Here is a 27,102-nt window from a genome sequence, read left to right as displayed (position 1 = left end):
AATTGTTACAGTTTGTTATAATAGTATAATTGTTTTAAATATTCAAAAATCATAATATCGTTTGTATACAGTGTAACCTAAGATACATAGAAGACAAGAGAAGAATGAACTTGGGTCATTTTCTCTTATGGAGAGATATTTGGTAAAGTAGGACTAAATTTAATATAAGAGCTATGAATACTTTTTATAGTTTTATAGGATTATTAATAAAGAACATGAGTACAAGACTGAGTTGGATGCAGTAGCCACAGCCTAAAATGTTAACTGTTCTGCATTTTATAGAAAAAAAGTGTGCTGGCCTTTGTTATAGAACACTGAGAACACACACACACACACACACACACACACACACACACACACACGTCATTTGTTTGTTGCTGCTCTTGTTTTGAAGATAGGGATTTAACATGCAAGCCTTCACTGGCCTGGAACTCACTAGTAAACCAGGCTGGTCTCAGAAGTGCTAAGATTAAAGGTGTGAACCACCACACACAGCCTCATATTTATATTAAAAATATTCAGCATTTTTTAGCTCCAAATTTTTTACTTCTGACACTGTAGAAAGTAATGTGTTTAGATGCTATTTTTAAAAGATTATTTCTTGGATTACTAGGAATTTACAGATGGCAGGAAGGGAAAGTGTGCCTGCACACATCTAATCATGGAAAACCTAGACCCTCTTGGAAAGGAGTCAAGTGACAAGCCAGTCTGTTCCATACGTTTAAGGTTGCAGGGCTTTGTGGACTACCACAGGCAGTGGGGCGCAATACTCCTCCGTCTTCTGTACCTCTGAAGTATTTGATACTTCTGTTATGTTATGCCTGAAATAATCATTATTAAATTAAACCATATGGAAACTTGTCAGGTAGCGAGGCAAAGCTGTATTTCTGTCTAGAATACAAGTAACCAGATTGGTTCTTAATGTTTTAGCTTCAGTTTTGAATTTCCCTTCCAGTGTTAATTCTTTTTCCTCCCTGAACTTTATCTTTCCTCTTGAATATCATGTTATCATTTGATTTAAATTTTAACTCTGATACTTTTATTTGCATTTTCTTTTCAGCAAGGATTTTTTTTTTAAAAAAAAAAATCAAAATGGAATCCAATTTGTAGTCCCATGTAATGTTATGATGGTTAGCGCTATCCTTACACAAGATTATGTCCTGTTAACAAATTTCTTCTCGGAGATATTTCTTCATGAAAACATCATCAATGTACACACACGTGTGCCATAAATTCCATAATCGAGTTTGCTCTTTCTCCTCATTTATGTCTGAGGGGAAAAATCTTTTTAAGAAGATTAGTTGAGCTGGAACTTTTCTGCCTTAAGACTTTCATTTTAAAATGGTCAGCCTCTGGGAACCAGCCCTGTGCTCATCCTCCGGATCTTTTTCTATGAGAGTATCTCACCTCAGTTCCTCTCACTTCTGTTCTGAGAAGACTCAAAGCACCTTTATGTCACTCTGCATCTCACACGCTCTCTGTATAGCCAACTTTAGTCACCACAGTTTTCAAATTATGTTGCCCAAACTATAGTGCTTTATATGTATAGTGTTAACATCGTTTACCATGGTTAGTTCTGACTAACATTTTAGGGTGCACTTTCTATTGTTTTCTTTGTTGATGAGAATCTTTTGTTTAAGAGGAATATATTCTTGAAATGTATTTTGAAAAAACCTATTAGACAATTGAGGACACATGGATTTAAGTGAATTAATTCAGAATCTTTTTCTTTTGATGTTCTAACAAAGCCTCAGGGAGTTTCTTTTGCCCTCACACACATTTTCTATCAAGTAGCTTTAAGGTTGTATGCTATCTTTGGTCATGGTTAAGACATATTGCCTTGTTAGACTCTGTTGAGTATTTCTAGTGATATCACAGGCTTTTCCTGACCCACTTTTAAACTAGTAAGCAAAATGTTCATAGTAGTGAAAAAAAATTCAGTATGTTAAGTTTCTTTGCCTCACAACTGTTGGTAAGCTTAAGATAGAAAGTCTTTCTTGCATAGAGCACTTCTGAATTTCAGAAGATAGAACATATGTCATATATATATATAATATCTATGAATTCTTTCTTTAAGCGGTTTCTAAAGAAGCAGATTCCATGTAATGCTGACAAGAGTGATATTTTAGTTGTTTGTGTACACTCTGAAGTACATCAGTATCCTCTTGGAGTTATCAACAATTAACAACAAAGTTTCTAAACACATGGAAGCCTCAGGTTGTGTAGGATAGAATGGACATCTTCCCACGTCATTGTCACCTTGTGGAGCATTGCTGTGTTCTAGGATTCTCTGATTCAATTACTGGCTTCAGGATGATAACTTAATGCTATTGAGAAAAGTTTAATAATACATAAATGCTTCTTTGATAAATATTTACGCAGACTCCCAAATTCATAGTATAGTAAGGGAGAGCTACTCAGACACAAATTATGGTGGAATAAGATAGCATATATGTGCTGCATGGAGGGGTCTGATTGTTCTGGCAGTATGTGTATAGTAGAGGATTGCAATTTGATCATCAATAGGAGGAGAGGAACTCGGCCCTGTGAAGGTTCTGCGCCCCAGTGTAGGGGAATGCCAGGGCCAATAAGTGGGAGAGGATGGGGTGGCAGGCATGGGGAAGGGGGAGGCAACAGGGGTTTGTTTTTGTTGTTTTTGTTTGTTTCTTTGTTTTTTGGAGGGGAAACTGGGAATGGAGAAATTTACATGTAAATAAAGAAAATATCTAATAATAATAATAATAATAAAGAATATATGTGCTGGAGAGAAAATAGGAACAAAGTATTTGGAGAAAGAGAAGGAAACATTCCTGGAAAATGGATATCAGTGCTATGCACATAGGAAATAGGGGCTTAGTATTAGAAAGGTCTTTTTTAGATGGTCCCTGAGATTTGGCATGAAAATTTGTAACCTTTGAGACCATTCAGGCATTGGCTAGCTCATTCTTTTATCTTACCGAAGATGGTCTTACACATGATTCATAGTGGAACTCAGCAATGAAGTACATTATCTTAGTTAATGTCCATATGGATTATTCTGGAATGATGGTTCAGGGAAAGGTTTGAAATATCAAATAATTAGGTTACTATTAAGATCTTTTATTGAAAATTGTCTCCAGTCTTGATAATTTCACTCATCCATTCCATGTGCTAGCTTTCTTCCTTTTCAAGAGAGGCATGCTTTGATTTGTGTTCCTATTTATAGCTACATGGAAGCAAGTTTAATTATTTTAAGACATTTAAATTTAAAAACATATCTAACTTTTCTAAGACTAACTAACCTAACCTCTATATTGCTTCAAATTGGCAAATTATAAAAATAATGAAAATTGTGATTAGAGCTATAGTTAAAAACATTCTCAAGTATTTTATGCCATTTTTACATAGCATCATAGGATTCCGTGTAATAAATACCGAATAATGAAAAAGAAAGGGCTCAATGATAATGCACCTTACATCCTAGTACATGCCCCTGTATAGTTTTCTTGAACCAAGTTTCCTATTCTAAAGCAAAATGTTTGTCCTAGTTTTCTTTCTGTTGTGATAAAAACACTGACCCAAAACAGCTTGTGGCAGAAAGGGAATTAAGATTTCATACCACAATCTATCACTAAGGGAAGTCAGGGCAGGAAATCAGGCTGGAATAAAACCATGGAGGAGAGCTGCTTACTGATTTGCTCCCTGTGGCAAATTACCTTTCTTATACCCTGGTCCATCTGCCAAGGGTCAGCATTCTCCACAGTAGACTGGGCCATCCTGCATCAACTAGGATCAAGAAAATGCCTAACAGACATGCCTGCAGGCCAGTCTGATTGAGGCAGTTCCTCAGCTGAGGCTCCTTCTTCTCAAGTGTCAAGCTGACAAGCACGATCACCCATTATAATGTGGATAGTCTGCCCACAACAGACTGTCACTAGAAGGTGTTATTTTACATGAGTAATCTAAATTTTATTTCATATGAATAATAAAGGCATGATTAGAAACTACAGATTCACAAGTCTCTCTACATTATAATTAATCATTTAAAAACAGCTTTTCCCCCTATTCCTATTGTGTCCAGTAATAAGCTTAGTGAACTGTAAACTGTGTTTCTTTTTAAATGAATAACTTATAATTTCTTTTTTAGTCTGGGTCTAGTGAGGAAAGAGACATCAACAGTGAGTTGAATACTGAGAATCACGTATGAGAGTTGTTAGCAGATATAAGTAAAATACTTAACTAAACCTTTGGAGAAGGCAAGCAGGGATATGAAATAGGATGGCACCAGCTATAAAAAGCCGCTAACACTCATGGACCAGAATCCTGGGAAGGGTTAGAATGAACATGTCAAGTGTAGAGGAAGGAAAAACCCAGGGAGCTGAAACTGGAAGCTGGTTCCAGATGATGAAGTGAATTCTACTAGCATTGGGAGAAACTCTCCTAGAATTGGCAGAATAGAATCACTTCCAGCTCTGGGAGGGGCTTTCAACTCCTGGAGTAAAGTGATGCTAGGGAGGAAGTGTCAGCCTGGGAGGCAAACAGAAGTAGGCAGGAAGCCACAGGAAAAGATGGAAGGCAGTTAGTAATTCTCACAGTCTGAACATAAAGTTGAGAAAGCTAACACATGACTGTTAACAGAGCCGTAGTCTCATACCATAATATTAAGTATGAAAGGGCGTATTTAAAATTGAGACACTAGCCTAATAATTAAAACAGTCTACTGCCAACACTTTGATTTCTATAATATAGTATTACATTGCTCCACTAAGCCACGTGGCTTCTGTTTAGTTTTTGTTTTCTTTAGCTTCTAGTTTTTCAACAGAAAGATCACAGAAAAAAAAGGCTGTATCTGCTTAGAGAGAAGAAAAATTCCTTTGAAGGGGGCTTCAAAGCATTTGCTTCCACCAAAAGTATTTCAAGTTGAATTTTATCAAATGAAGTTTTGGGTGTAATTAACAGATTAGGCTTCCTTTGAGAAACAGAATTTCCTTCTCCCCGTTTCAATTTTTTCCCCTTTTCTCTTGAGACAGGGCTAATTTAAAATTTCTAAGGACACTTCAAAGACATCTTCACCTTTAATTTATTATCCTTATTGAAAAATAAGGTTCTTAAATGAAACATAGAATTGGGGAGGATGGCTGCCAAGGGGAGCAGGGGAGAGACGCGTGTATCTTGATGGATCTCTAACTCTCCTTTCCGCAGCTTCCTTGTTCTGACAGCTGGAGACCGAGGACATAAAAGAACAGTTCCATTTTGAGCATTAGAATGCAAATGGCATTGTTGAAGGTTATAATAATCCTCAAGCCAGATTGCAAGTGTTGGCATGTGAATTCTAGAGCTTAGGGAACTCCTCATTGATTTTGGGCAGCTGAGTTGGCAGAGGAGGCTTGCAGATCTGACAGGGGTCCTTTTAGGTTTGGAAATGAAGCAGTTTAACCTTTAGTTTCATTTTCTTTTAAAGGGAAGAAGAAGAAGAAATTGATGAAGAGGAATTAGAACGATTAAAAGCACTGCTGGATGAGAATAGGCAAATGATTGCTACTGTCAAATGTAAACCTTGGAAAATGGAGAAGAAAATTGAAGTTCTCAAGTAGGTTGCTCCTTTTCACATACAGAAACATACGGCTCAGAAATCTGACTACCTATGTAGTATAGATGATGCTATAGTCACATATATACATATGGTAGAGAGATTTGCTATTAATACTTACAATCTGAAAACAATTTTGAGCAAAATGAGCATGTGGGCTCTTGTAACCTCTATGGTTGAATCGTCTGCCCCTCAAACCAGGGTTTCCTTCCTTAGCATTTCTCTGTAGAGCAGTATGTTTGAACTTTACAGGGTTGCATGGTTACTTGCTCTTGTTTCTCTGTAGAGTTTACAGACTCTAATGAACTTTTTCCACGGTGGCTCTCAGGAAAACACAGAGAGGCTGTTATACTGACAGAACACTGCACAGGATTCCCATTAAGGCTTATCCAGCTGGTAAGCTCGTCTTTGGTCACATGTCAGAGACCCAACTTCAGTTTCATGTTGACTGCTGAGGTGGTGCAAACACACCCAACACATGACTTTCTTAACTTCTTGGGTACAAAATGAAACAAGCATCTTTTCTGGGGCAGAGGCTGGTGTGTGTGAGTGTGTGTTTGCGTGCATGTGTATAAGATGACATTGTTTCCTTGATGTGACTTTGGGAGTGACAGATTGTGCAAAGGAACATGTCTGGATTGATGCTTCTATCTTCCTCTCTCAATTTTGCCACAGATGTTGTATTTTTCCATTAGACCATTTTATATATGGTGGTGCTTTCCTAAAACTGTCTTCCTTCAAGCCCATTTCCCTAATGATGCCATCAAGCAGTAGGAACACCTAGTTGTAGCTGATCCTGATTCAAGGAACTGAAGGAGCAATCAAGATTGTGCTCCTCTAGACCTGATTCTGCCAGAACCAGGGTATTATTTCAGGAAATTATTTTACATTTTAGCTTCCTAAGAGCCCAGTTATTTCATTTAAAAGAAAGAAAGAAAGAAAGAAAGAAAGAAGGAAAAAGGAAGGAAGGAAAGAAGGAAGAAAGAAAGGAAGGAAGGAAGGAAGGAAGGAAGAAAGGAAGAAAGAAAGAAACAAAGAAAGAGAGGAGAGAAAAAGGAAGAAGAACCTACCTTTTGTTTTTCGATCTGGATGCCCTTTACAGAGTTTGTGTCTGGCTTTACCTTGTGGATTAAGGTTTTCTGCGCTCCAAACAATATTGTTTCTAGTGGTAAGTACCAGTCCTTTCTCCCCGACCCTTTTCTGTGTATGTGTGCAGTATCTGTGTATATCTGTGGGTATAGCCCATGCACTTGTCAAAATGAGATGGTAATGCACTAACATAAGTTTTGAAGCATTTTTATTTGGCAAATTAGAAGTCTTTTCTGGCTCCTAAAATATATTTTGAGATATAAATAGCCCATGAAATCCCCCAATCTGGGATACACACATGCAACTAAATACAGATGTTCAAGTTAGAAAGTAATAGTTTCATGAAGTTTCAAAGAATAAAATAGAGGAAGAATGTCAAGGAGCAACCTAGAGCTATAGAAGAACAATTTTACCAACACACACACACACACACACACATACACATACACACTCAAACACACATATGCACTCACAGACACAGGTACTTACACACCCACACTCACACACATGCACACACATACACATGAACATACATGTATGCACACACATACACACATGCGTACACACACTCACACACTTACACACGTACACACAGTTCTTTCATTTGCAGCTCCCATGTTGGACAATAGGACAGTTGAATAGACATGGGTTTCAAACTTGGCTGAACAAAATTGGAGGACAAATGTCATCTTTCTTCTCCACTGTCTCTCATGAAATGACATTTATGGATGATATGCCATGGAAAGCACTTGGCACAATGTCAACCTACAGCACAAGTCTAGGAAGCGCCTCTGAGAACAGACTTCTTGACACATGCCCTGCAGTATGACAGAACACAGGGGAGAGTTGGGACCTGATAAGGCTAAGTAGGAGGAGCCCTAGCTACAGGGGGCCCCAGGAATGTAGAGGATGGTGACACACTGGGGTATATGGATTAATTACCATATTTTAAAGTGTTAACAGCAGGAAATAAAGGATATGTTGACAATTTGGGAAAATCTGAGGCAGACCTTTCCCAGGTCTCCAGAATGCCTTTAATATGCTTTTAATGTAGTCTTGTGAATTTCAGAGTATGGGGCCTTAGGCTGGACTCTAGAAATGAGTGGCTTTTTGACAACACAGAGAAGTAGAAATCAGAATGAAAAAAACGGCAAACTTAGCCACAGTACCATGACATGAATTGAGAATGGGAGCTTGGAGTGAATATAGAACATAGGTAGTATTTGTTTGGCTGCTATGGTTTCAGTTTTTCCTTATTTTTTTAAATTTATTTATGTTATATATATGAGTACACTGTCACTATCTTCAGACACACCAGAAAAGGGTATTGGATCCCATTGTGAGCCACCATGAGGTTGTTGGGAATTGAACTCAGGACCTCTAGAAGTCAGTGCTCTTAACTGCTGAGCCATCTCTCCAGTCCCAAAATAATATATTTTTTTTATCACAGCAAATGTACACTAGCAGAATTAGCCATTGTAGACACTTTTTAAAATAATAATTTTCTTTTATGTATTCCTTTTAAATGCAAGAGACTTTACATTTAAAAAAAAGTGTTATGTCCAGCTTCTTATAGACAAGTGGCGAATGGGGCACAACATTCCTACTTGAAACAGCTAGAGTTAAGCCAGAACTGCCCTCTGTAAGTTATTCACTCTCGGTTCGAACCAGATTCTGCATGACTCTTTTTGCTCATTTGTTTGTTGTTTTCGGCTTGGCTGGCCCTTGCAGACATTCAGATCCTCTGCCTCCTAAGAGGCCAGCTGGGGAATCAGCTGGGTACCAAGACAGTGATTCAGAGAAGCTCCATCAAAGTCAGCCGGCAGTGTAGAAGAGATAAACTGGTTGTTCACTTGTGGGCATAGCTCACTATCTCGAGATGATTCTTCAAGCCTGGATTACTTGAAGTGGCATCCATGGCTCTATGTACCAGTGGTGCCCAGGGTTGTGGCCTCTCGAGATGATTCTTCAAGCCTGGATTACTTGACTTGGAGTCCATGGCTCTATGTAGCAGTGGTGCCCAGGGTTGTGGCCTCTCGAGATGACTCTACAAGCCTGGATTACTTGACTTGGAGTCCATGGCTCTATGTACCAGTGGTGCCCAGGGTTGTGGCCTCCCTAGTTTTCCTGTGGGCAGAAGATGTTAATATTAAGGTTACATTTATCTTCCTCTGCAGTCTTTGAAGTCATGTGAGCTAGCTTCTCCCATTTAGATTCCAACCACACTGTCAGCTGGTGCTCACTGCCTCATATGTGCCTGGACTTTCCTCTGCCTCAGCTTTGCTAGGGCAAGCGGGGGGGCAGACAGGCTTTCCTATGCTTCTTTCTCTTTCAGAGTGTGCTGGCTACTTTCTGTCAACTTGACCCAAGCTAGAGTCCTCAGAGAGGAGGGAACCTCAATTGAGAAAATGCCTATTGAAGATCAGACTTCAGGCAAGGCTGTAGGGCATTTTCCTAATGATTGATGTGTGAGTCCTGGGTTTTATAAGAAAGCAAACTGATTAAACCATGGAAAGCAAGCCAGTAAGCAGCGTTCCTCCGTGGTCTCTACATCAGCTCCTATCTCCAGGTTCCCGCCCTGTCTGTGTTCCTGTCCTGACTTTTTTCAGTGATGAACAAGTGATGTGGAAGTGTAAAGCAAATAAATACTTTCCTCCCCAAGTTGCTTTTGGTCATGGTGTTCCATCACAGCAGTGGTAACTCTAATTAAGACACAGAAAAATCTATTTGAAAAAAATGTTTTCAGGATTTTTTTTTTCCCCCAGAAGCCGCCTCAAAGACTGTTGTTCCTAAGTCTGAGGAATCAAGCCTATAGGCTCACCATTACTGGAACAGGTGTTTGGTCACATGTTTAGGTCTGTGTGGGATACCAAGACTTCCCCTTGTGCTCTGGACTCTAAAAATGTATAACATTTCTAAAAATTGATTGCAGACAGGGTCAAGGTTTTTGGACTTTCAGCAGTCATTCTCAAATCTTTAATTTAATTGTTTTGAGATTGTAGTACTGTAACATTCTCCCTTTCCTCCAAATTCTTCAGTATAGCCCACCTTTCAAATTCATGTCCCCATTTTTCAATGTTGTCATGGTTTTGTGTGTGTGTGTGTGTGTGTGTGTGTGTGTGTGTAAACATGCTTTTCAGTTTATATACTGTTACTTGTACATATGCTTTCAGGGATGAACTTTTAACAAACATTTACCAGTAGGAATATAAGCATCTTCAGGGCTCCCAGTCAAAAGATAGCAATGGAGCTAGGGATGTCACTCAGTGGCAAAGCAAGTGCCTTGCATATGTGAGGCTCTTGGCTCAATTGCCAGTGCTGCAAAAGTGGGTGAGGGGGAAGATGGGTAAGCAGTTCCCATGTAGGTAGGAAGCTGTGGGAACATTTAAAACAAAGAAGGTCACTACTCAAATAGGTATAAATCTTTACATAGATGGCCCAAGATGGAAGTGTTTTCCTTTTTTTTTAAATTTTTTTTTTTAAGATTTATTTATTTATTATGTAAGTATATTGTAGCTGTCTACAGACACCAGAAGAGGGTGTCAGATTTCATTAAGGGTGGTTGTGAGCCACCATGTGGTTGCTGGGATTTGAACTCATGACCTTCTGAAGAGCAGTTGGTGCTCTTCCCTGCTGAGCCATCTCACCAGCCCCCAAGTGTTTTCTTTTTTATTCTAAAAATCACCAATACAAGAACAGGCTCTAGAGACACCATTGAGCTCTGAGAAGCAGAAAATATTAAGTCTGTCACTCTGAGGAGTGTGTGCAGGGCAAAGGGGGAAATGGTGCTGTATTTCTCATTGATCTGAAAGTCAAGGGTAATTTACATTACTTGTTTGTAAAATTTCTTCCCATTGTGAATAATAAGTATATTTCATATTTTAGTTACTCACAATTTTTCACAGAGGTTGGATGGCTAGATCTTCTTGCTTGTAAAGGCAGCTCCACTCACCTGGAAATAACTCTAAGGGTGAAGTTAACCTGGGCGGAAAATAACTGGAATACTCACTACTCACCAGAAAACAAAAACCTTTGACTAGAACACAGCAGTATGACTAAAGCTAACCTGCAACCACATTATTTTGTTGCTAGGATGTAGCGTTAAAAAAACCAAGGGATTGATGACACATGTCTTTAATTCCAGCACTTGGGAGGTAGAGGCAGAGGCAAGCTATCTCTGTGAGTGTGAGGCCAGCTTGATCTATAAGATGAGCTCCAGGACAACCGGGATCTGATATACAGAGAAAACCTGCCTTGGGAAAATAACAAAACAAAATAAAACAAAAATGAGCACAAACATTCCAAGGGACCAGACTGTGATCTAAGGCTATCTTGAACTTCAACAATTTACAAATCCAAGAGGGTAGATTGTCTGTAGTTTTTCAAATTGATATCCTCAGAAGTCAAGTGGCTTAGTTAAATTAGGGCAAGGAAGGCCTGAGGTAAGGAGGCCACCATGTGGTTCTCACCAGCCACACCTGGAAAAGGTCCATGCTGTGCTTACTGTAAGTGTTTGCCTATGAAACACTCATGGGAGAATGAATGCTTCTGTGGACATTGAAAGAAACATCACAAAATGACTCCTGTCTGGGTATTTACAAATGCTTATTTTAGGGAGGGAATAATTCTAACTTTTCATAAATCAACAACTATGAGTGAGTTTTCATGGAGTTGGCTCATAGGAAAACTTCAACTAATATGATATACTTGAGATACTAACACAACTTAGATATCATATTGAATAATTTCTATGCTTTGTGGAACCCTGACACAATGGTTCTAGGGTCTGTCCATTTTGGCTGGCTGTATCTGTGATTTGCTAGTTAGGAATAAAAAGCGAAGTAAGTTACCCTTAGCATTTCATTCATTGGAAATTATCAGTCGTGAAACTAATATTTCTCCCTGTTCAGTCTCACCCTAACCCAATTCATTGGCTTTTTATGTACTTATTTTTGCTTTGGTTCTTGGGGTGAGGAAGTTAACATATTTCTAGAAAAGTGAGATCAGACTACACTTGATTTTCTGTGTTGAACTCTCAGCCCCACCCCCTTTCTTAGAGCTTATGTTCACTGTAAGCAGTTGATATTGAGCATACCTAGCATTTTATTCATCAGACATTGTAAAGAAATGGAAGATGGCACCAATGAGGACTTTTAAGCACATGTACACACTGAGCTCACACTTCATCATGGTGGTTTCTTTTTTCAGCTAACACCTACAGTGATACGAGGGCCTCCCTTTCCTATTCCTGTGATCATCTAGTGAATAGATATAATAATTTTTCACCCAAAGAAAAGGACGTTTAAACCAGTAAGTACATCCAGGGCTTTGTAAATGGCAAGTACCCAATTAGCACTCCCTCCAGGAAGCAATGTTGTTGGACCTGCATTCTCAAGGCAAGAGAACTATGGCTACAGCTGATCTTGACAGTTCCATGGTTGGTAATCAGGTGACCAGAGCACAGTATTGTGCTGATGGAAGTGCCCCTTTCTGTCTGATTAGAAAACAAAAAAGCAGATGGGTAGCATGGTGTGGTAGGACTCACCTTTAGTCCTAGCAGAGACAGGTGGATCCCTGAGATCCAGCCAGTCTGGTCCACAGAGGAAGTTCCAGGACACGGAGGGTTACACAGAGAAACTCTGTCTGGAAAAACAAAACAAAAAACCAAACAAACCAACCAACCAACAAAACAAACAAACAAAAATTAAAACAAGCAGGCTTCTAAAGAATCATAATAAAATGTAATTAGATAAAACAAACAAACAAACAAAAAGCTGGGCGGTGGTAGCGCATGCCTTTAATCCCAGCACATGGGAGGAAGAGGCAGGCGGATTTCTGAGTTCGAGGCCAGCCTGGTCTACAGAGTGAGTTCCAGGACAACCAGGGCTACACAGAGAAACCCTGTCTCAAAAAACCGAAAAACAAAAACAAAAACAACAAATAGAATGAAAGAGTGCAAGAGAAAGCATTTGTTGCCCCACTCTGGGTTCCCATAGTGACACTAACCTAGGAGTCATAATCTATGCATAAAGGACCTGGTGCAGACTCCTGCAGGCCCTGTGTTCACTGTGAGTTCATACGAATGTTGATCATGTTGGTTTAGATGGTTTTGTTTTCTAGGTGTCCTCTATCTCCTCAGGCTTTTAAACTTTTTCCATCTCCTCTTCCATAGAGCCCCGTGAGAGGAAGGATTTGATGGAGACATCCAGTTTAGAGCTGAGTGCTCACTTCCTTCACAATGTCTGGCTATTGGTCTCTGTATTTGATTCCGTTTGCTGCAGGGTGAAGCTTCTCTGATGATGGCTGAGCACTGCACCAATCTATGAGTATAGCAGAATTAGCAGAATGCCATTAGGAGTCATCTTATTGCTACTTTTTTCTTTTTTTTTTAAGAACAGTAGTATTAATTTTACCCTAGGTTCCTTGACTATCCAGTCTCAGTTTCTTGGCTACATAAGCAGTGTTGGATATAGGTTCTATCTCCTGGAGTAGGCCTCACCTCAAGTCAAATTAGATATAAGTTGGCTACTCCCACAGGATTTGTGCCACCATTGCCCTAGCATACCTCTCAGGCAGAATACCATTGTAGATCACACGGTTTGTGGCTGGCCTGGTATTTACATTTCTATTTTGGTAGTGTACAGAGTAACTTCTTGTACCAAAGACACTGGCATGTAGCAGTAAAGGTTCTATGTAGGCACCAGCTCAATTTCTCCATGTTCAGTGAGTTGTAAGGTATTGTGTTCAGCAATTAGTCCTTTCTGGAGAGCAACCTAGAGTCTTGGCAATGGACTGAGTTGTTTGGGTATTCTCATGAGACCCCTTTGGACAACGACTCAATAAGATATAACCCAATCCTACTAGTGGAAGCTTCATTTGGTGACAAGAGGTGGCTAGCTGTGGCTCTTTCACTCTTATTATTTGGCGATTTCATTTAGATCACCTTCATTTATGTATATATTTTAGAAGGTTTCTATTGTAGTAGTCTCCATCCTACCCCTCAAATGGTCCTTAATATTAATTGTCTTTCCTTGTATTCTCTCAACCCTCTCTTCCCTCTCCTTCCCCACTTGATCCTTCCATCTTAGCCTCCCCATCCATTCATAACTATCAATTCTATTTCCCTTTCCTAATAAGATCTATCTGTCCCCCTACTACATTATTCTGTACCTAACTTAACTTATGGATTGCATCTTCATTCAACAGCTAATATCCACATAGAAGCAAGTACATAATAGATTTGCCTTTCTAGATCTGAGATAATTCATTCAGGATTTTTTTTCCAGTTGCAAATCTCATGATTTCATTAAAAAACAAAACAACAAAAATATGGCTGAGTAATAAATACTATGTTATGCAAATGAACTACATTTTTCTTTATTCATTCTTCTGTGAGGAACACCTAGGTTGTTCCCCATTTCTAGACATTATGAACAGAGTAGCAATGAAGATGGTTGAGTAAGTGTCTCCTGTGGTAGGATGGAGCGTGCTTTGGGTATGTGTCCATGAGTTGTTTAGCTGAATCTTGAGGTAGATCGATTCCATTTTCTTGAGGTGCCACCACACTGATTTTGAGAGTGGCTCTACCAGTTCTTTACTCCCACCAGGAATGGATGAATGTTCCCCTTACTCCACATCTTTGCCAGCATGAGCTGTCATTTATTTTATTGATCTTAGCCATTTTGATGAGTGTAAGATGAAATCTTAAAGTGGTTTTGATTTGCATTTCCCTAATGGCTAAGGATGTTGAACAATTCTTTAAGTGTCTCTCACCCACTTGAGTTTTCTTTTCTTGAGAATTCTGTTTGGATTTAAATTGAGTTATTTATTTATTTTCTTAAAAGTTTTTCGAGTTCTTTATATATTTGGATATTAACCCTTTGTCAGATATGTTACAATGTTCTGTTCAGGAAGTTATCTGCTGTGCTAATGCATTTAAGGCTATTTCCCCCATTTTCTCTTCTATCAGGTTCAGTGTATCTGATTCTATGTGTAGGTCTTTGATCCATTTGGAGTTGAATTTTGTCTAGAGTGATAAGTATGGATCTATTTGGGTTCTTCTACATGCTATGTCCAGTTTGACCAGCACCATTTGTTGAAGATGCTGTCTTTTTTCCAGCATGCATTTCTAGCTTCTTCCTGGTTGGTTGATATTATTGTTCATCCTATGGGGTTGCAAACTCCTTCAGCTCCTTCAGTCCTTTCTCTAACTCTTCCATTGGGGACCCCATCCTCAGTCCAATGGTTGGCTGCAAGCATCCACCTCTGTCTTTGTCAGGCTCTGGAAGAGCCTCTTAGGGGACATCTATATCAGGCTCCTGTCAGCATGTACTTCTTGGCATCCACAATAGTGTCTGGATTTGGTGACTGTATATGAGATGGATCCCCAGGTGGGACAGTCTTTGATGACCTTTCCTTCAGTCTTTGCTCCACACTTTGTTTCTGTATTTGTTCCCATGAGTATTTTATTCCCCCTTCTAAGAAGGACCAAAGCACCCACACTTTGGTCTTCCTTCTTCTTGAGCTTCATGTGGTCTGTGAATTGTATGTTGGGTATGCCAAGCTTTTGGGCTAATATCCACTTGTCAGTGAGTACATACCATATGTGTTCTTTTGTGACTGGGTTACCTCACTCACGATGGATGATATTTTCAAATTCCATCCATTTGCCTAAAAATTTCATGAAGTCACTGTTTTTAATAGCTGAGTAGTACTCTATTGTGTAAATGTACCACATTTTCTGTATCCATTCCTCTGTTGAAGGACAATTAGGTTCTTTCTAGTTTCTGGATATTATAAATAAGGCTGCTGTGAACAGAATGGAGCATGTGTCCTTGTTATATGTTGGAGCATCTTTTGGGTATATACTCAGGAGTGCTGTAGCTGGGTCCTCAGGTAATACTATGTCCAATTTTCTGAGGAACCTCCAGACTGATTTCAAGAGTGGTTGTACCACTTGCAATCCCTCCAATAATGGTGGAATGTTCCTTTTCTCCACATCCTTGCCAGCATCTGCTGACACCTGAGTTTTTGATCTTAGCCATTATGACTGGTGATTGCCATAGATGGAAAAACCAAGATATTCCATGACAAAACGAAATTTACACAATACCTGTCCACAAATCCTACAAAAGATAATAGATGGAAAATTCCAACAAGGAGGGAAATTGTACCCTAGAAAAAGCAAGAAAGTAATCTTCTTTCAACAAACCCAAAGGAAGATAGCCACACAAATATAATTCAACCTCTAATAACAAAAATAACAGAAAGCAGCAATCACTTTTCCTTAATATCTCTTAACATCAATGGACCAATTTTCCAATAGAAAGACATAGACTAACAGACTGGATACATAAACAGCACCCAGCATTTTGCTAAATACAGAAAACTCACTTCAGTGACAAAGACAGACACTACTTCAGAGTTAAAGGCTGGAAAAAAAATTCCAAGCCAAGGGTCCCAAGAAATAAATGGAGTAGTCATTCTAATATCTAATAAAATTGACTTTCAACCAAAAGTTACCAAAAAAGAAAAAACTACATTTCTTGGATGTAGCAGAAGGATGATCCTGTCATATCATCTATTTTGTTAGTCCGTGTCCTTTTACTGGAGAAGAGGCCACTGATGGTGAGAGGTATCAGTAAGTAGTGTCTCTTGATTCCTGTTATCTGATTGTTATAGTGTGTTTGATTTTTTTTTTATATTTGCTCATCTGAGATTATTCATCTCTTGTGTTTTCTTGGTGTGGTGAACCTCTTAAGGTTCATTTAACACCCCGATAAAAGCTTTCATTTTTTCTCTTATATTGCTTATTGCGAATAATTTATTTCTCCAGTTGGCTTTAGTTCCTCTTTTTTCATTCCTTTTAAAATCAAAGAAGAAAACATTTTATTGAGAGGAATTAGTTCCAGATTAATATCAGAAGGCTCCTATTAAATATTAGAGTTCACTTGTGTCAATTGCCAGCCTCATTGCTGCTGTATCAGAATGTATCTTTCCAAATCAATACCTCACATAGACCTCATATACTATGGTTACATGAGAAAAATGTACAAGTAACTTCGTGTCTTAGGATTTAGCCCATTGATAGATAATTCACCCATTAGTACTTAACTTTTCTTAAAAGTACTATTGGTGTTATTGTGAATGCTTAAATTTCTATGGTTAATTTTACTAATTTTTAAAAAATATTTTGAAGCTCTCTCTTAGAGACTATTAAAAGGAATAACAACAACAACAAAATCTGTTCCTCTTTCCTCTTGGAACTTACATGTTTTATAATTTTTTTCCTTTGTTAAGATGAGCTATGAAATGCACGAAGTGTAGACTTTGGCCTACCAGGAACCTTTGTCTGCTTCAAGAGTCCCCTTCCTCACCTCCACTGCACTGTTTGACCATAGCGATTTACAGGTGTTTTCATCCTTGCTTTCGCTAGGAAGGGTTCTCCGGTGGCCCTGGGGCTGCTGCTTTTGCTTCCTTGGGTAGGTGGTGCAGCTGATTATTGCTTTTGAACCTGCTTTAAAATTTCAAGCAAGTGGGCTGGTTAAGTCCACCAAAAGCTCTGTCCCAGTGCACAATGGAAAGATGACTCATGGAAAACTGACTCTAAATATGCTAATGTTCAAGGGTATTTTCCCAAGATTGTTGGTAGTAAACCTTACTCAATAATTGCCACATTTACTTATACAAAGTTAAAAAAGTTTAATACTTTGTTCATGTTTTGAAAAAGGACTATGAACTTCAAATAAATAGTTTTTTTTTTTAAAAAAATATATAATCATTTAAAGATAATAAATAATAAATGCTTGGGATAATAAAGTCCTAAAGTTTTGTTCCAGATAAATAAAAGTTTGCTTACTGTCATGTAGCTAATATAGTAGATGGAATATAGGGACTGTACATGCTAAGCATTTGTTCTATCACTGAATTATACCCACAAGCACCATAATTACAATTCATAGATCATTTTTTTAAAGTATAGAATAGAGTTTTTTCAGGACATGGGGAGGAGAGTTGAGAGGGTCATAGAGACAGAGAAAGGCAGAGAAAGAGAGCAGATCAGCAAAGGCTGGTCATGAGCACGTGGAGAGAGGGGGGAGGAGAATGGAGAGAGAGGGGGAAGGGGCTAGAGGACAGGGAGAGAACAGGAAGGCAAGAGAGCAAGATAAATTCATCCGTATTTCTTATAACCTTATCTGTCAGTGTGTGATGCTTGATAAAACCCACTAAATCAGTTTCTTAGCATTTAAGAACTCCCTACCTTCCAAAAAGTTCTGATAAAACTCAAATAACTAGACTTACATTCTTTAGCAGTTTAGCTGTAAGTAACAGCTAGTTTTCACAACTTTTATTAGACTAAAAATATAATGTTAATTTGAAAGGTGATAAAACAAGCTGCATTAGTTATCACTTGATTATCTAGAAATGACTTTGAATATATTTGATCTAATACATTAACAGTAGAACCTACTAAGCATGAATACCAATAATAGGAAAAAAAATGAGTTTTTGATGTTTTTGGAAAACATCATACTGTCCTCGGGTAAGGCATATATTATGGAGACAATCTAGTTTATAATAAAAGAACAACCAAGGCCTTTTTGAGGCTGTCTTTAAGGCAATGATGAAGCAATGGAAAACAGTATACTATTTTGGTGTGTTTAAAGAAATTTGTTAGTGTACAAAACAAACAATGGTTATATTGTTTTCAAAGGTATACATACTGAAAATGTATGTTTGTAGAACGTTATTAGAATATCATAACAAGCTGAGATGAGAGTAAGAAATGGGAATAATTACATATTCCCAATATAACATGTTTAAGATGTCCTTCTTTAGGTATAAGAATTAGAAAATTTTGAATGAGAAGAATCACTGCTTTCAAATAGCTTCATTGACTATGTCATATACGCATAGGTTTACAAATATGCTTCTATATATTACTTATAACATTCATATAGGCATTGTGATATTTACATGGACATATATGACTTATATAGATTGTTTTTTTGTATTTTTACAAACCATGCTATTGTATTTCATGACAAGCACTTGGCTATAGGGTCAATATACTTTAGAGGGGAGGCTATGGAAGGACTCTGGGAAATAGTATTCCAAGTCAATTCATCAGAGAGACCAACCCACGTAGAAGCAGGACGGACTCTGTGGATGACCTTATCCAAGCTTTGGTTCTAGTACAGGGAATATAATCTGCCACTCTGTGTTTGTCCCATAGTGAGCAATCAGCTTTGCCAGACAGTCCTGATTACTGCAGAATGAACTGGGCTGCCATGATTTTGAAAAAACCATTTTAAATTGCTTGCCCACTCATGGATCAAAATACAGCACACATAGTTCTAACAGATAATAGATATTTCTATTGGAATAATTTAGACACAAACAGTCCCGAATATCACTGGCAGAATTTGCAAAAAGAAAATGCTAACTCTTACAACCATTTAAAAAGATGATCATAGGAACACACAGGTATTGTGGTGAAGTATTTTGCCAGTCTTTCAAAGCAGAATGCTGCTTATTTACAGGCAGCATCCTGAAAGTCCTTTGTTTCACAGTATTCAGAATTCATTTAAAAAATGCTTAATTAGAAAACACACACCAGAAATACATGCCAGAAGCAGAATAAGCACTTTGTTTTCCAAGCCACATACATGATCTTGGAAAGAGTTTAGTGCTGATGTATTAATCTAAGATTATAGATGTGTGTCATGCATAGCAGAAATACAACCTTTGTTAGAGAAATTCTGCAGACCAATGCCTAGAATGCCTTTGCTTCCTACTCAGTTCTATGAGCCTCATGCTCCTCATGCTTTCCAGTTTACTTATTATCCACAGTGTCAACTGTATCCTCACAGCTTTTAAGCCTCCACAGTTCTTGTCCTTTTACTGTTATTAGAAACATTTTCTAGGCCTGTACTCATTCTTCTTAGTATAGTTTAAGAAACAGAAAGGATTGTCCAGGTTTTAAAAAGGGTTTTCAAACACTTAACATGCAGTAGAAATGATGGCTAAATAAGAGAATGAGACACGGATAGAAATAAAATAAGGACTAGAGAGATGACCCTGACATTAAGAGCACTTGCTGCTCTGCTAGAAGGTCTGAGTTCAGCTCCCAGAACCCATGTTGAATGCCTCATAACTGCCTGTGTCTCTAGGTTCAGAGGATCTGATGTCTTCTACTGGTGTGTCTGTCTGCACCGAATGCTTCACACAACACACACACACACGCACAGACAGAGACCCACAAATAAATGTCTTGACCAGAATTTTGCATGGATATTCTTTGTAATTATGCAAGTATTATGATGGCTAAAGCTTTGTTTTAAGTTTAAATTACTGTCTTGAGAGAGCTATAAAACAAACAAACAAACAAAAATGCCTCCAATATGTAAGTCCCAGTTGCTCAAGGACAGATAGCTTCCTGGAATTCTGGGGGCTTTTGTTCATGTAAGGTAACAAGCCACACGTTCATTTCTATAAGTAAGTTTGGTTGCCTCAACTGCACAGGATGAGCTTGATCACACTTAGATGGAAGGTACATAAGCAGGAAGTACATTAGGATGTATGATTGCTCCTCATTGGGTGAAGGTAGAGAGTACATGGCTTTGTGGGTTTTGTAATTATAAGCATCTGATTAATGTAATTCAGCACGATAATCTGGGAATTCCAGCTATGGACTTGGCCATTGTTCTAGCCGGTATTTAATAAAACCTGCTTCAAGTTGCCTCAGAAATTGTGGTAGTGATCTTCTTATTCTTGGCCGGTGGGATGAACAGTATCTGTTGCCGTGTTGTATGTTACTGCCGGGAATAGTTTTCTTGCCATGGAGGGAAAAGCAAACCCTTCCCTTTGGCAAAGTCTTTGCTGATGAGATCAGTTAAAGTAATGTCTTGAATTTGCTGTCTTCATCTTGAAAACTTCAGAGTTTAAGATCCATTTGCGGCATTAAAGTCACATTCTCATCAAACCTTATTTCTGTTTAAAAACGAGCTCCGCGTTAGCCTGCTGAAGAATCTCTAGATGGTTCGGCAGTTGATCTCCGTCCATAGCCTCATACCCCCTGACGGTCCATAGCTTCATACTCCCTGACGGTCCATAGCCTCATATCCCCTGACGGTCCATAGCCTCATGCCCCCTGACGGTCCATAGCCTCATACCCCCTGACGTCTAAGTTGTAATGTTGCCTTCATGATGTTAAAGGGACTCATTAAAATAAATAGTCAGATCATCATCATCAAGTAGACATAAAACCTTCTTATGTAACTCAGCAGAGATATAGAGTGAAATGTTTATAAAATCACAGCTATAGAATTTTTCACACTAAATGTCAATCCATAATCTGGTTTGTATTATGTTGTAGAGATAGAAAAAAAAAAGTAGTACTTTTCCTTTCGCCTTTAGGTTTGTTGGCTTAGACTCTGTAAGTTAAACTAACAAAAAACCTATTCACATGAGAAAACCAAAGTTTATTGCTATGCTCAGTGAGCTTGCATAGAAGACCACTGAATGACAAGTAACTCAAGGAACGGCTTCAGCATGACTTAGAATCTTAACCACAGGACACATGTCTAGAAAGGGCAGGAAAAAGGAAAAAGGAGTTTGACTTTACAGAGTGGCAAACTGTGGAAGTAAAATACAGTGAGGATCCAATGAAAGCTATTGTCCCATAGTAAAATTCACAGATGACCCTTCTGAGCTGAAAAAACGGGAGGGTGGGGAGAGAAGGCCTTTGAGTATCTGCCCTGCTTTTAGTCAAATAAGGATACAGAGAACTTATATTTGTTGTTTCTCATTTGCTTCAGCTCACAATAGTCCTTTTGCTCTATTTCTGGCACATTTTAGAATACTTTTGCATAACATGGCATACACTTAAGTGAAATATTTTGGGGCATCGATTCTGTTAACTTTCAGGTTTTCCTGCTGAGAATAGTACAGTCTTAACAGTTTGGTGTTTTTCTACAGAGGAATGTCAGTCAACATTCAAAGCCCAGGCTAGGTTCTTAGCTTCAGAGGAAGAATGTACGTTGTTCTGTTCCCTGCTATTGAAGTACAAAGAATTCTTTGCAATATGTAAATTGAATCTTAGTTAGGGACAAAATAGAGTTGGGAAGACTTAATTGCCAGTGGGAAGATTACCTACTATACTTAAAACGTTAAACACAAAACTCTCCCTCTGTTTTATTACCTTACTTCATTTCAAGTTGCCCTGAGGTGTTTGGCTGACCTTCATAGTACTAATAAAACTTGAATTTTTTTCATTTGACTTTTAAGCCAATCCTGAAAATCAGCATTGTTTTAGAGATTCAATATCTTATTTGTTTTCTATCGCTGAGATAAACACCATGACCAAAGCAACTCAGGGAAGAAATGCATTATTCCATCATTCTACTCTCAGGTCACAGTCCATCACTGGGGGAAGGTAGGGCAGGAACTCAATCTGGAGGCAGGGACTGAAACAGCAAGGGAGGAAATGCATTATCCCATCATTCCACTCTCAGGTCACAGTCCATCACGGCCGGGGGGTCGGGGGAGGGGGAGTGGGGTAGGGCAGGAACTCAATCTGAAGGCAGGAACTGAAACAGCAGGTGGAGTGCTGCTTTGGCATTTGCTCCCCTTCGCTTGCTCAGCCTGCTTTCTTATGCACCAGCCCAGGGTTGGCACTGCCTATAGTGGTCTAGAGCCTTCCACATCAATCATCCACCAAGAAAATGCTCCCACGGATTTTGCCTACAGGCCAGTCTGATGGAAGTATTGTCTCATTTGAGGTTCTGTCTTTCCAGGTAATGCTAACTTGTGTCAAACTGACAAAAAAGAAAAAAAAAATGAACCAGTTCACTCAGATAACCAAGACATCTATTTTAAACCTGAAGTATTTCTATTGCAATAAATTTAATGTGATAAAAATCTGATTTAAGTTTAAGGTTTATAACACATTTCCATTATTTTTATTGACACAAGAGGAGAAAATTCCTTTTATATGCAGATGTTACTAAAAATTTCATTCCCTTGGGGAGACAAAAGCAGTATCTTTCCTCTTCCTAAAGTCTCAATGATGAGCAGAGACACAAGTCCACCAAAGTTCACTGTGGAGAACCCATGAGTTTCCTGGGTTTCCTTATAGAGCATAGTGAGAGTTTACTTACAGTGATGCAGATGTTCCTCCCCCATAAAAACCACACCTCGAAAGCTTTACTCAGCATGGACTAAGGCTTCCTTGTAGTTGCCTAGATGGAGCATCCTGCCCTTCCCATTTCCAACACATATCCTCTATCTGCTTTCCCCCAAATCCCAAACTCAGATTCTTTTAGGGCAGCATTGCTTTTTTTCTGGTTGTGAGTGGCAGCTGGATACCCTGGAAAGGTTTTTACAAACCTACCTGTGCACTCTTTCTAGGAGGGAAGGTCAATAGGCCTCAGTAGTCAATAGGCCTGGCTGTGCTAAGCCTTTGCAAGGAGATCCAACAGAACTGAAGATGAAACCCTGACTGGGAAGATTGTCCTGTACAATGGTAGAACACTCAAATGTTGCTAGTAAACATTTTAAGAAGCCATGGTTCTACTGGGGAATTGGAGCTCCCTTTTAGGTTCTTAGCCTCATTTAAAAATGAACTAAGAGGGATGCTTGAGGATAGTTTAATTAGAGTTTCAGAGGGAAACAATAGGTCAGGGAAGCTGTGAAGCTCACTTGCTCTTGAGATAGGATCAGAGAGGGAAGGTGTGTTCAGGAGTAAAGATCAGCAAGCTAGTGCATAATTACAAAGGGAAGAAGGGGTGGGAGCTTCAGAAAAAGAGTGTGAACACATATTTAAGGCTTTGGACCAATGTCCAAAAAGAGATAAAGATAAAGAAAATGAAAAAGCATGGGCAGTTCCGGGCCATGGCCTGAGTTCACTAAACGTTGAATTCTAAACTCCTGAGATAGAGACTGCACCAGTGAGCATGGTTCTCAGTAGAAATAGAGACAGTTTACTGAAGAAAACAAACTCCTGAGAACAGGAGGCAACTAGTAAGCTGAGGTAAAAAGCCCTCAAGCATAGGCCTCTCACAACTCCTGTTTGAATAAAATGGGTGTTTGGATGTAGGCTCTCTGCTTTACCAGAAGTCCAACCTGCCCTGGGCATGATCCATTCTTATTGAGGATCAGGTGCAAAATGTATCTCATGCTTCTCTGCCATTCTTTTATAAGACAATCTTTAATTTTTGTTGTTGTTGTTGTTGTTGAGAGACAGAGAGACAGAGAGGTGGGAGAGAGAAACAAACAAACAAACAAAAAACCCAACAAAACCAGGCATATTGTGGTGTCTTGAATAAAAATGGCCCCCATCTGCTCATATAGAGTGGCAAAATTAGGAGGTGTGGCCATGGAAGGAAGTGTGTTTCTGGGGTGGGCTTTGAGGTTTCAAATGCTCAAGCCAGGCCCAGTATCACTCTTCTGGCTCCCTGTCAATCCAGATGTGAATCTCTCAGCTTCTTCTCCAGCACCATGTCTGCCTGCATGCTGCCATGCTTCCTGCCATGAGAAAAATGGACTAAACCTCAGAACGTGTAAGCCTGCCCCAATTTTAAATGTTTTTCTTTATAAGCGATGCTTTGGACATGGTGTCTCTTCATAACCATAGAAACCCTAAGAAACATGTGGGTGCAGGTGCCCACTGAAGCCAGAAGGGGTCGGAACTGGAGTTATAGGCTGACATAGGATCTGGAACCAGAATGTCAGCCCTGTGAAGAGCAGAAAGCTTCTTAACCATATTATGCAGTTCTTAGCCCCTCATAGTCTAGGCTCCAGCTGCTACTCTTTCATCTCTACAAGGATATCCTGAAATTATATATGTATACACACACACACACACATATACACACACATACACACACACACAGACACACACATACATATGCATATATGTTTTATGTATGCATATATTTACATATTGATATATGTGAAATGGTATTTATTTAAAAGTATACTATAATAAGCCAGCTATACAAGCTTAGAAGTTATATAAATGCATATGAATTATTTTTTCTTTTCATTTTGCTTCATGCTATCAGATGGTTAAATAAATGGTCTCTCTTAAGAAGTGTGAGATAGAGAATCGGGGAAATGAAAAGAAATTTATTCACAGATGTTAATTAAAAAGAATCAGAATAGGCTGCGTACTGCTTATCTGAAGGGTCATTAAAAACAAACAAATGAACAACAAACAAACTAACTAACAAAAAACCAATTGCACATACAGCAGCTTTCCAGCTCCACTCTCTGAAAGTTAAACTACCCAAATGAAGACCTGTTAAAGGTAGGCTCAGCCAAGGAGAGTTGACTCAATGCCAGATATCGCCTCTAACTTGTACGTTGCACTTGTTTGGGACACTTGAAAGCTATCCATACTTTTATCTCATTCCTAGAGAATGTGACTTAAGTGATTTGAAGTTATAGCTGGGAACTCTTAAAGGTCAGACAGCAACGCAAAGATGCAGGCCTCAAGAGACCATGGCTCAACTGCCTGCCATGCAGTGCTCTCACCAGTGTTAACCTACTCAATGAGAAGTGTTGAAATGCACTTGTATGCCATGTGCTTTCTTACATGCCCTAGCTCAATTTCCTAAAATTGGAGTGAAAGATAGTCATGTTAGTAAAGTGCCGTTAATCACCGTTAACTATTTTATAGTGCATATGCTGTCATGAACTAAACTAAGCATCTTCTATTTCCTTTAAAAGATATGAAAAGTACCCTCTGTCATTGTCATTTCCACTTTGTAGAGGAAGCAATTGAGCATCTCAGCTATCCTTGTTAATGCCGTTAGAATCCCCTTTAAAATAACACATGCATTGACTCATTACTTCAAGGATTAGGATAACAAATAATTATGCCAGCCTAATTATGAAGATATGTTATCTAGGAAGTCTATGGTCTCTATGGTGCCTGAAAATAACTTCTTATTTCTGTAATTCTGTTTTAATTTCTCAGCAATATTTCAGAAAAGTGAGTTTTGTAGATAATTTGGCTAATTAGTTTTGAAATCTCAGTACTTTTTATGAAAAGACCTTCCATTTTCTGATTCCTTCACTGGGAAGTATTCATGAACAAAAATTTTGAATATACTTACTAGCCTAGGCACCAATTTTGAAATGTCTCTCATTTGTCTGAACAAGAAATTGGTTGCTTCACTCAACCATCAGACTGAAAGACAAGAGGAAAGAAAAGTCAAGTTAACCTTACCAAATGGGGGCACATTCAAGAGTGAGAACGTGTCAAAGGCAGAATAGCATGTCCTGACTCTTCTATGCGCTCAGGGTTGTATCATATGCTGTAGGTAAATTATCTGTTTCGTAAGTTAGGCCAAAGTGTGCTCTTTCAGCTAACTGTGAAAGCGTTCTTGAAAGCCCAGGAAACCTTATTATTCTAATTACTATCACAAGGGGTTGATGAATAAATGATGAGGCCAGGTATTATTGTCATTAAATAGACCATACTCAATTATTCATCCCCAGGTCTGGGGTTACAGCCCAGAGTGCAGTGCACACTGTACCAGGGCTCTGAGACCCAGAGACCAGATTACAGTCTTGGTAGATGGCATTTGTTGAAAGCCATTCAAGGGGATAGCACTGATCTTTCAGTCAGACCTTTGGGTGGTTTGCAACCTGTAGATGTTCACGGTTTACATGTGAAGGTTAATTTTATTTTAACCACAGAGTAAAGATTCTTTAACTTATCCAGATAACTACACATAGGTAAGAAAGTGGATTCACTGTAGGAAAAAAGATAAGTATGTTTTCTTGATTTTTTTTTTGTTTTCTAATGACTAGTTTTCCTACTTTCTGGTATTTATCCAGGCATTCTACTGTGAAGGACACTGTGTTTCCATATTTGTGCATTTTCCTTTTGTACCTTGTATCTGTTTGCATAGTGCAAGATGATTTGGTTAAGAATCTGTTATCAGGGAGCACATGATTGTCAGGTACTTGTCTTCTTCACTCTGAAGCTGTGCTAGTTCATGGCAAAGGTCAGCCATAAACACAATGTTAAGGAAAGTTGTTCCACTATATACCTGATCTATACAGCTGTGTCCCCTCTTCTGGTCCCATACATAACAATGATGCTTCTTTTTATCTATAAGTGTCAGATTTGAGGGGAGAGAAAGAAGCTCTTCCTTGTAAACAGGAATTTTCAGCTCACTCTATGACCTTTGGCTTTGTTTCAAAAGCACCCCCAAAATTTTTGATAAATTAAGTCTATTTTATTTAAATAACTACTCTGGCCATTGTGATATTAGGAGCTAGGGAGTAGATAAGTTTGCTGTTCTATGATCCTTTTGTTCATGTGTGTGTGTGTGTGTGTGTGTGTGTTAGAGACCAGAAAAAAATTAGGACATTAGGAGAAAGGGAAGCTCATGTTAGATTTTGTGGTGCCTGGTGGTCTGGACTTCCTT

At 38.7% G+C, this 27,102-nt stretch overlaps 1 protein-coding gene across 8 annotated transcripts in view; it reads left to right on the top strand.

The window, feature by feature from the left end:
• The window catches only part of Tmc1 (transmembrane channel like 1), a 184,533-nt gene that overhangs the window by 70,069 nt on the left and 87,362 nt on the right, over positions 1–27,102 (top strand). For all 8 annotated transcript variants that reach the window (XM_031389906.1, XM_031389908.1, XM_031389909.1 and 5 more), the window contains one exon: positions 5,441–5,569. In XM_031389906.1, the coding sequence (XP_031245766.1) occupies positions 5,441–5,569 (129 nt within the window). The remainder of the gene's footprint in view (positions 1–5,440; positions 5,570–27,102) is intronic.

The sequence above is a fragment of the Mastomys coucha genome, unplaced genomic scaffold (genome assembly GCF_008632895.1).
Source record: "Mastomys coucha isolate ucsf_1 unplaced genomic scaffold, UCSF_Mcou_1 pScaffold21, whole genome shotgun sequence".
NCBI classification, from domain to species: Eukaryota; Metazoa; Chordata; class Mammalia; order Rodentia; family Muridae; genus Mastomys; species Mastomys coucha.
This window is presented reverse-complemented; position numbering and strand designations above follow the sequence as displayed.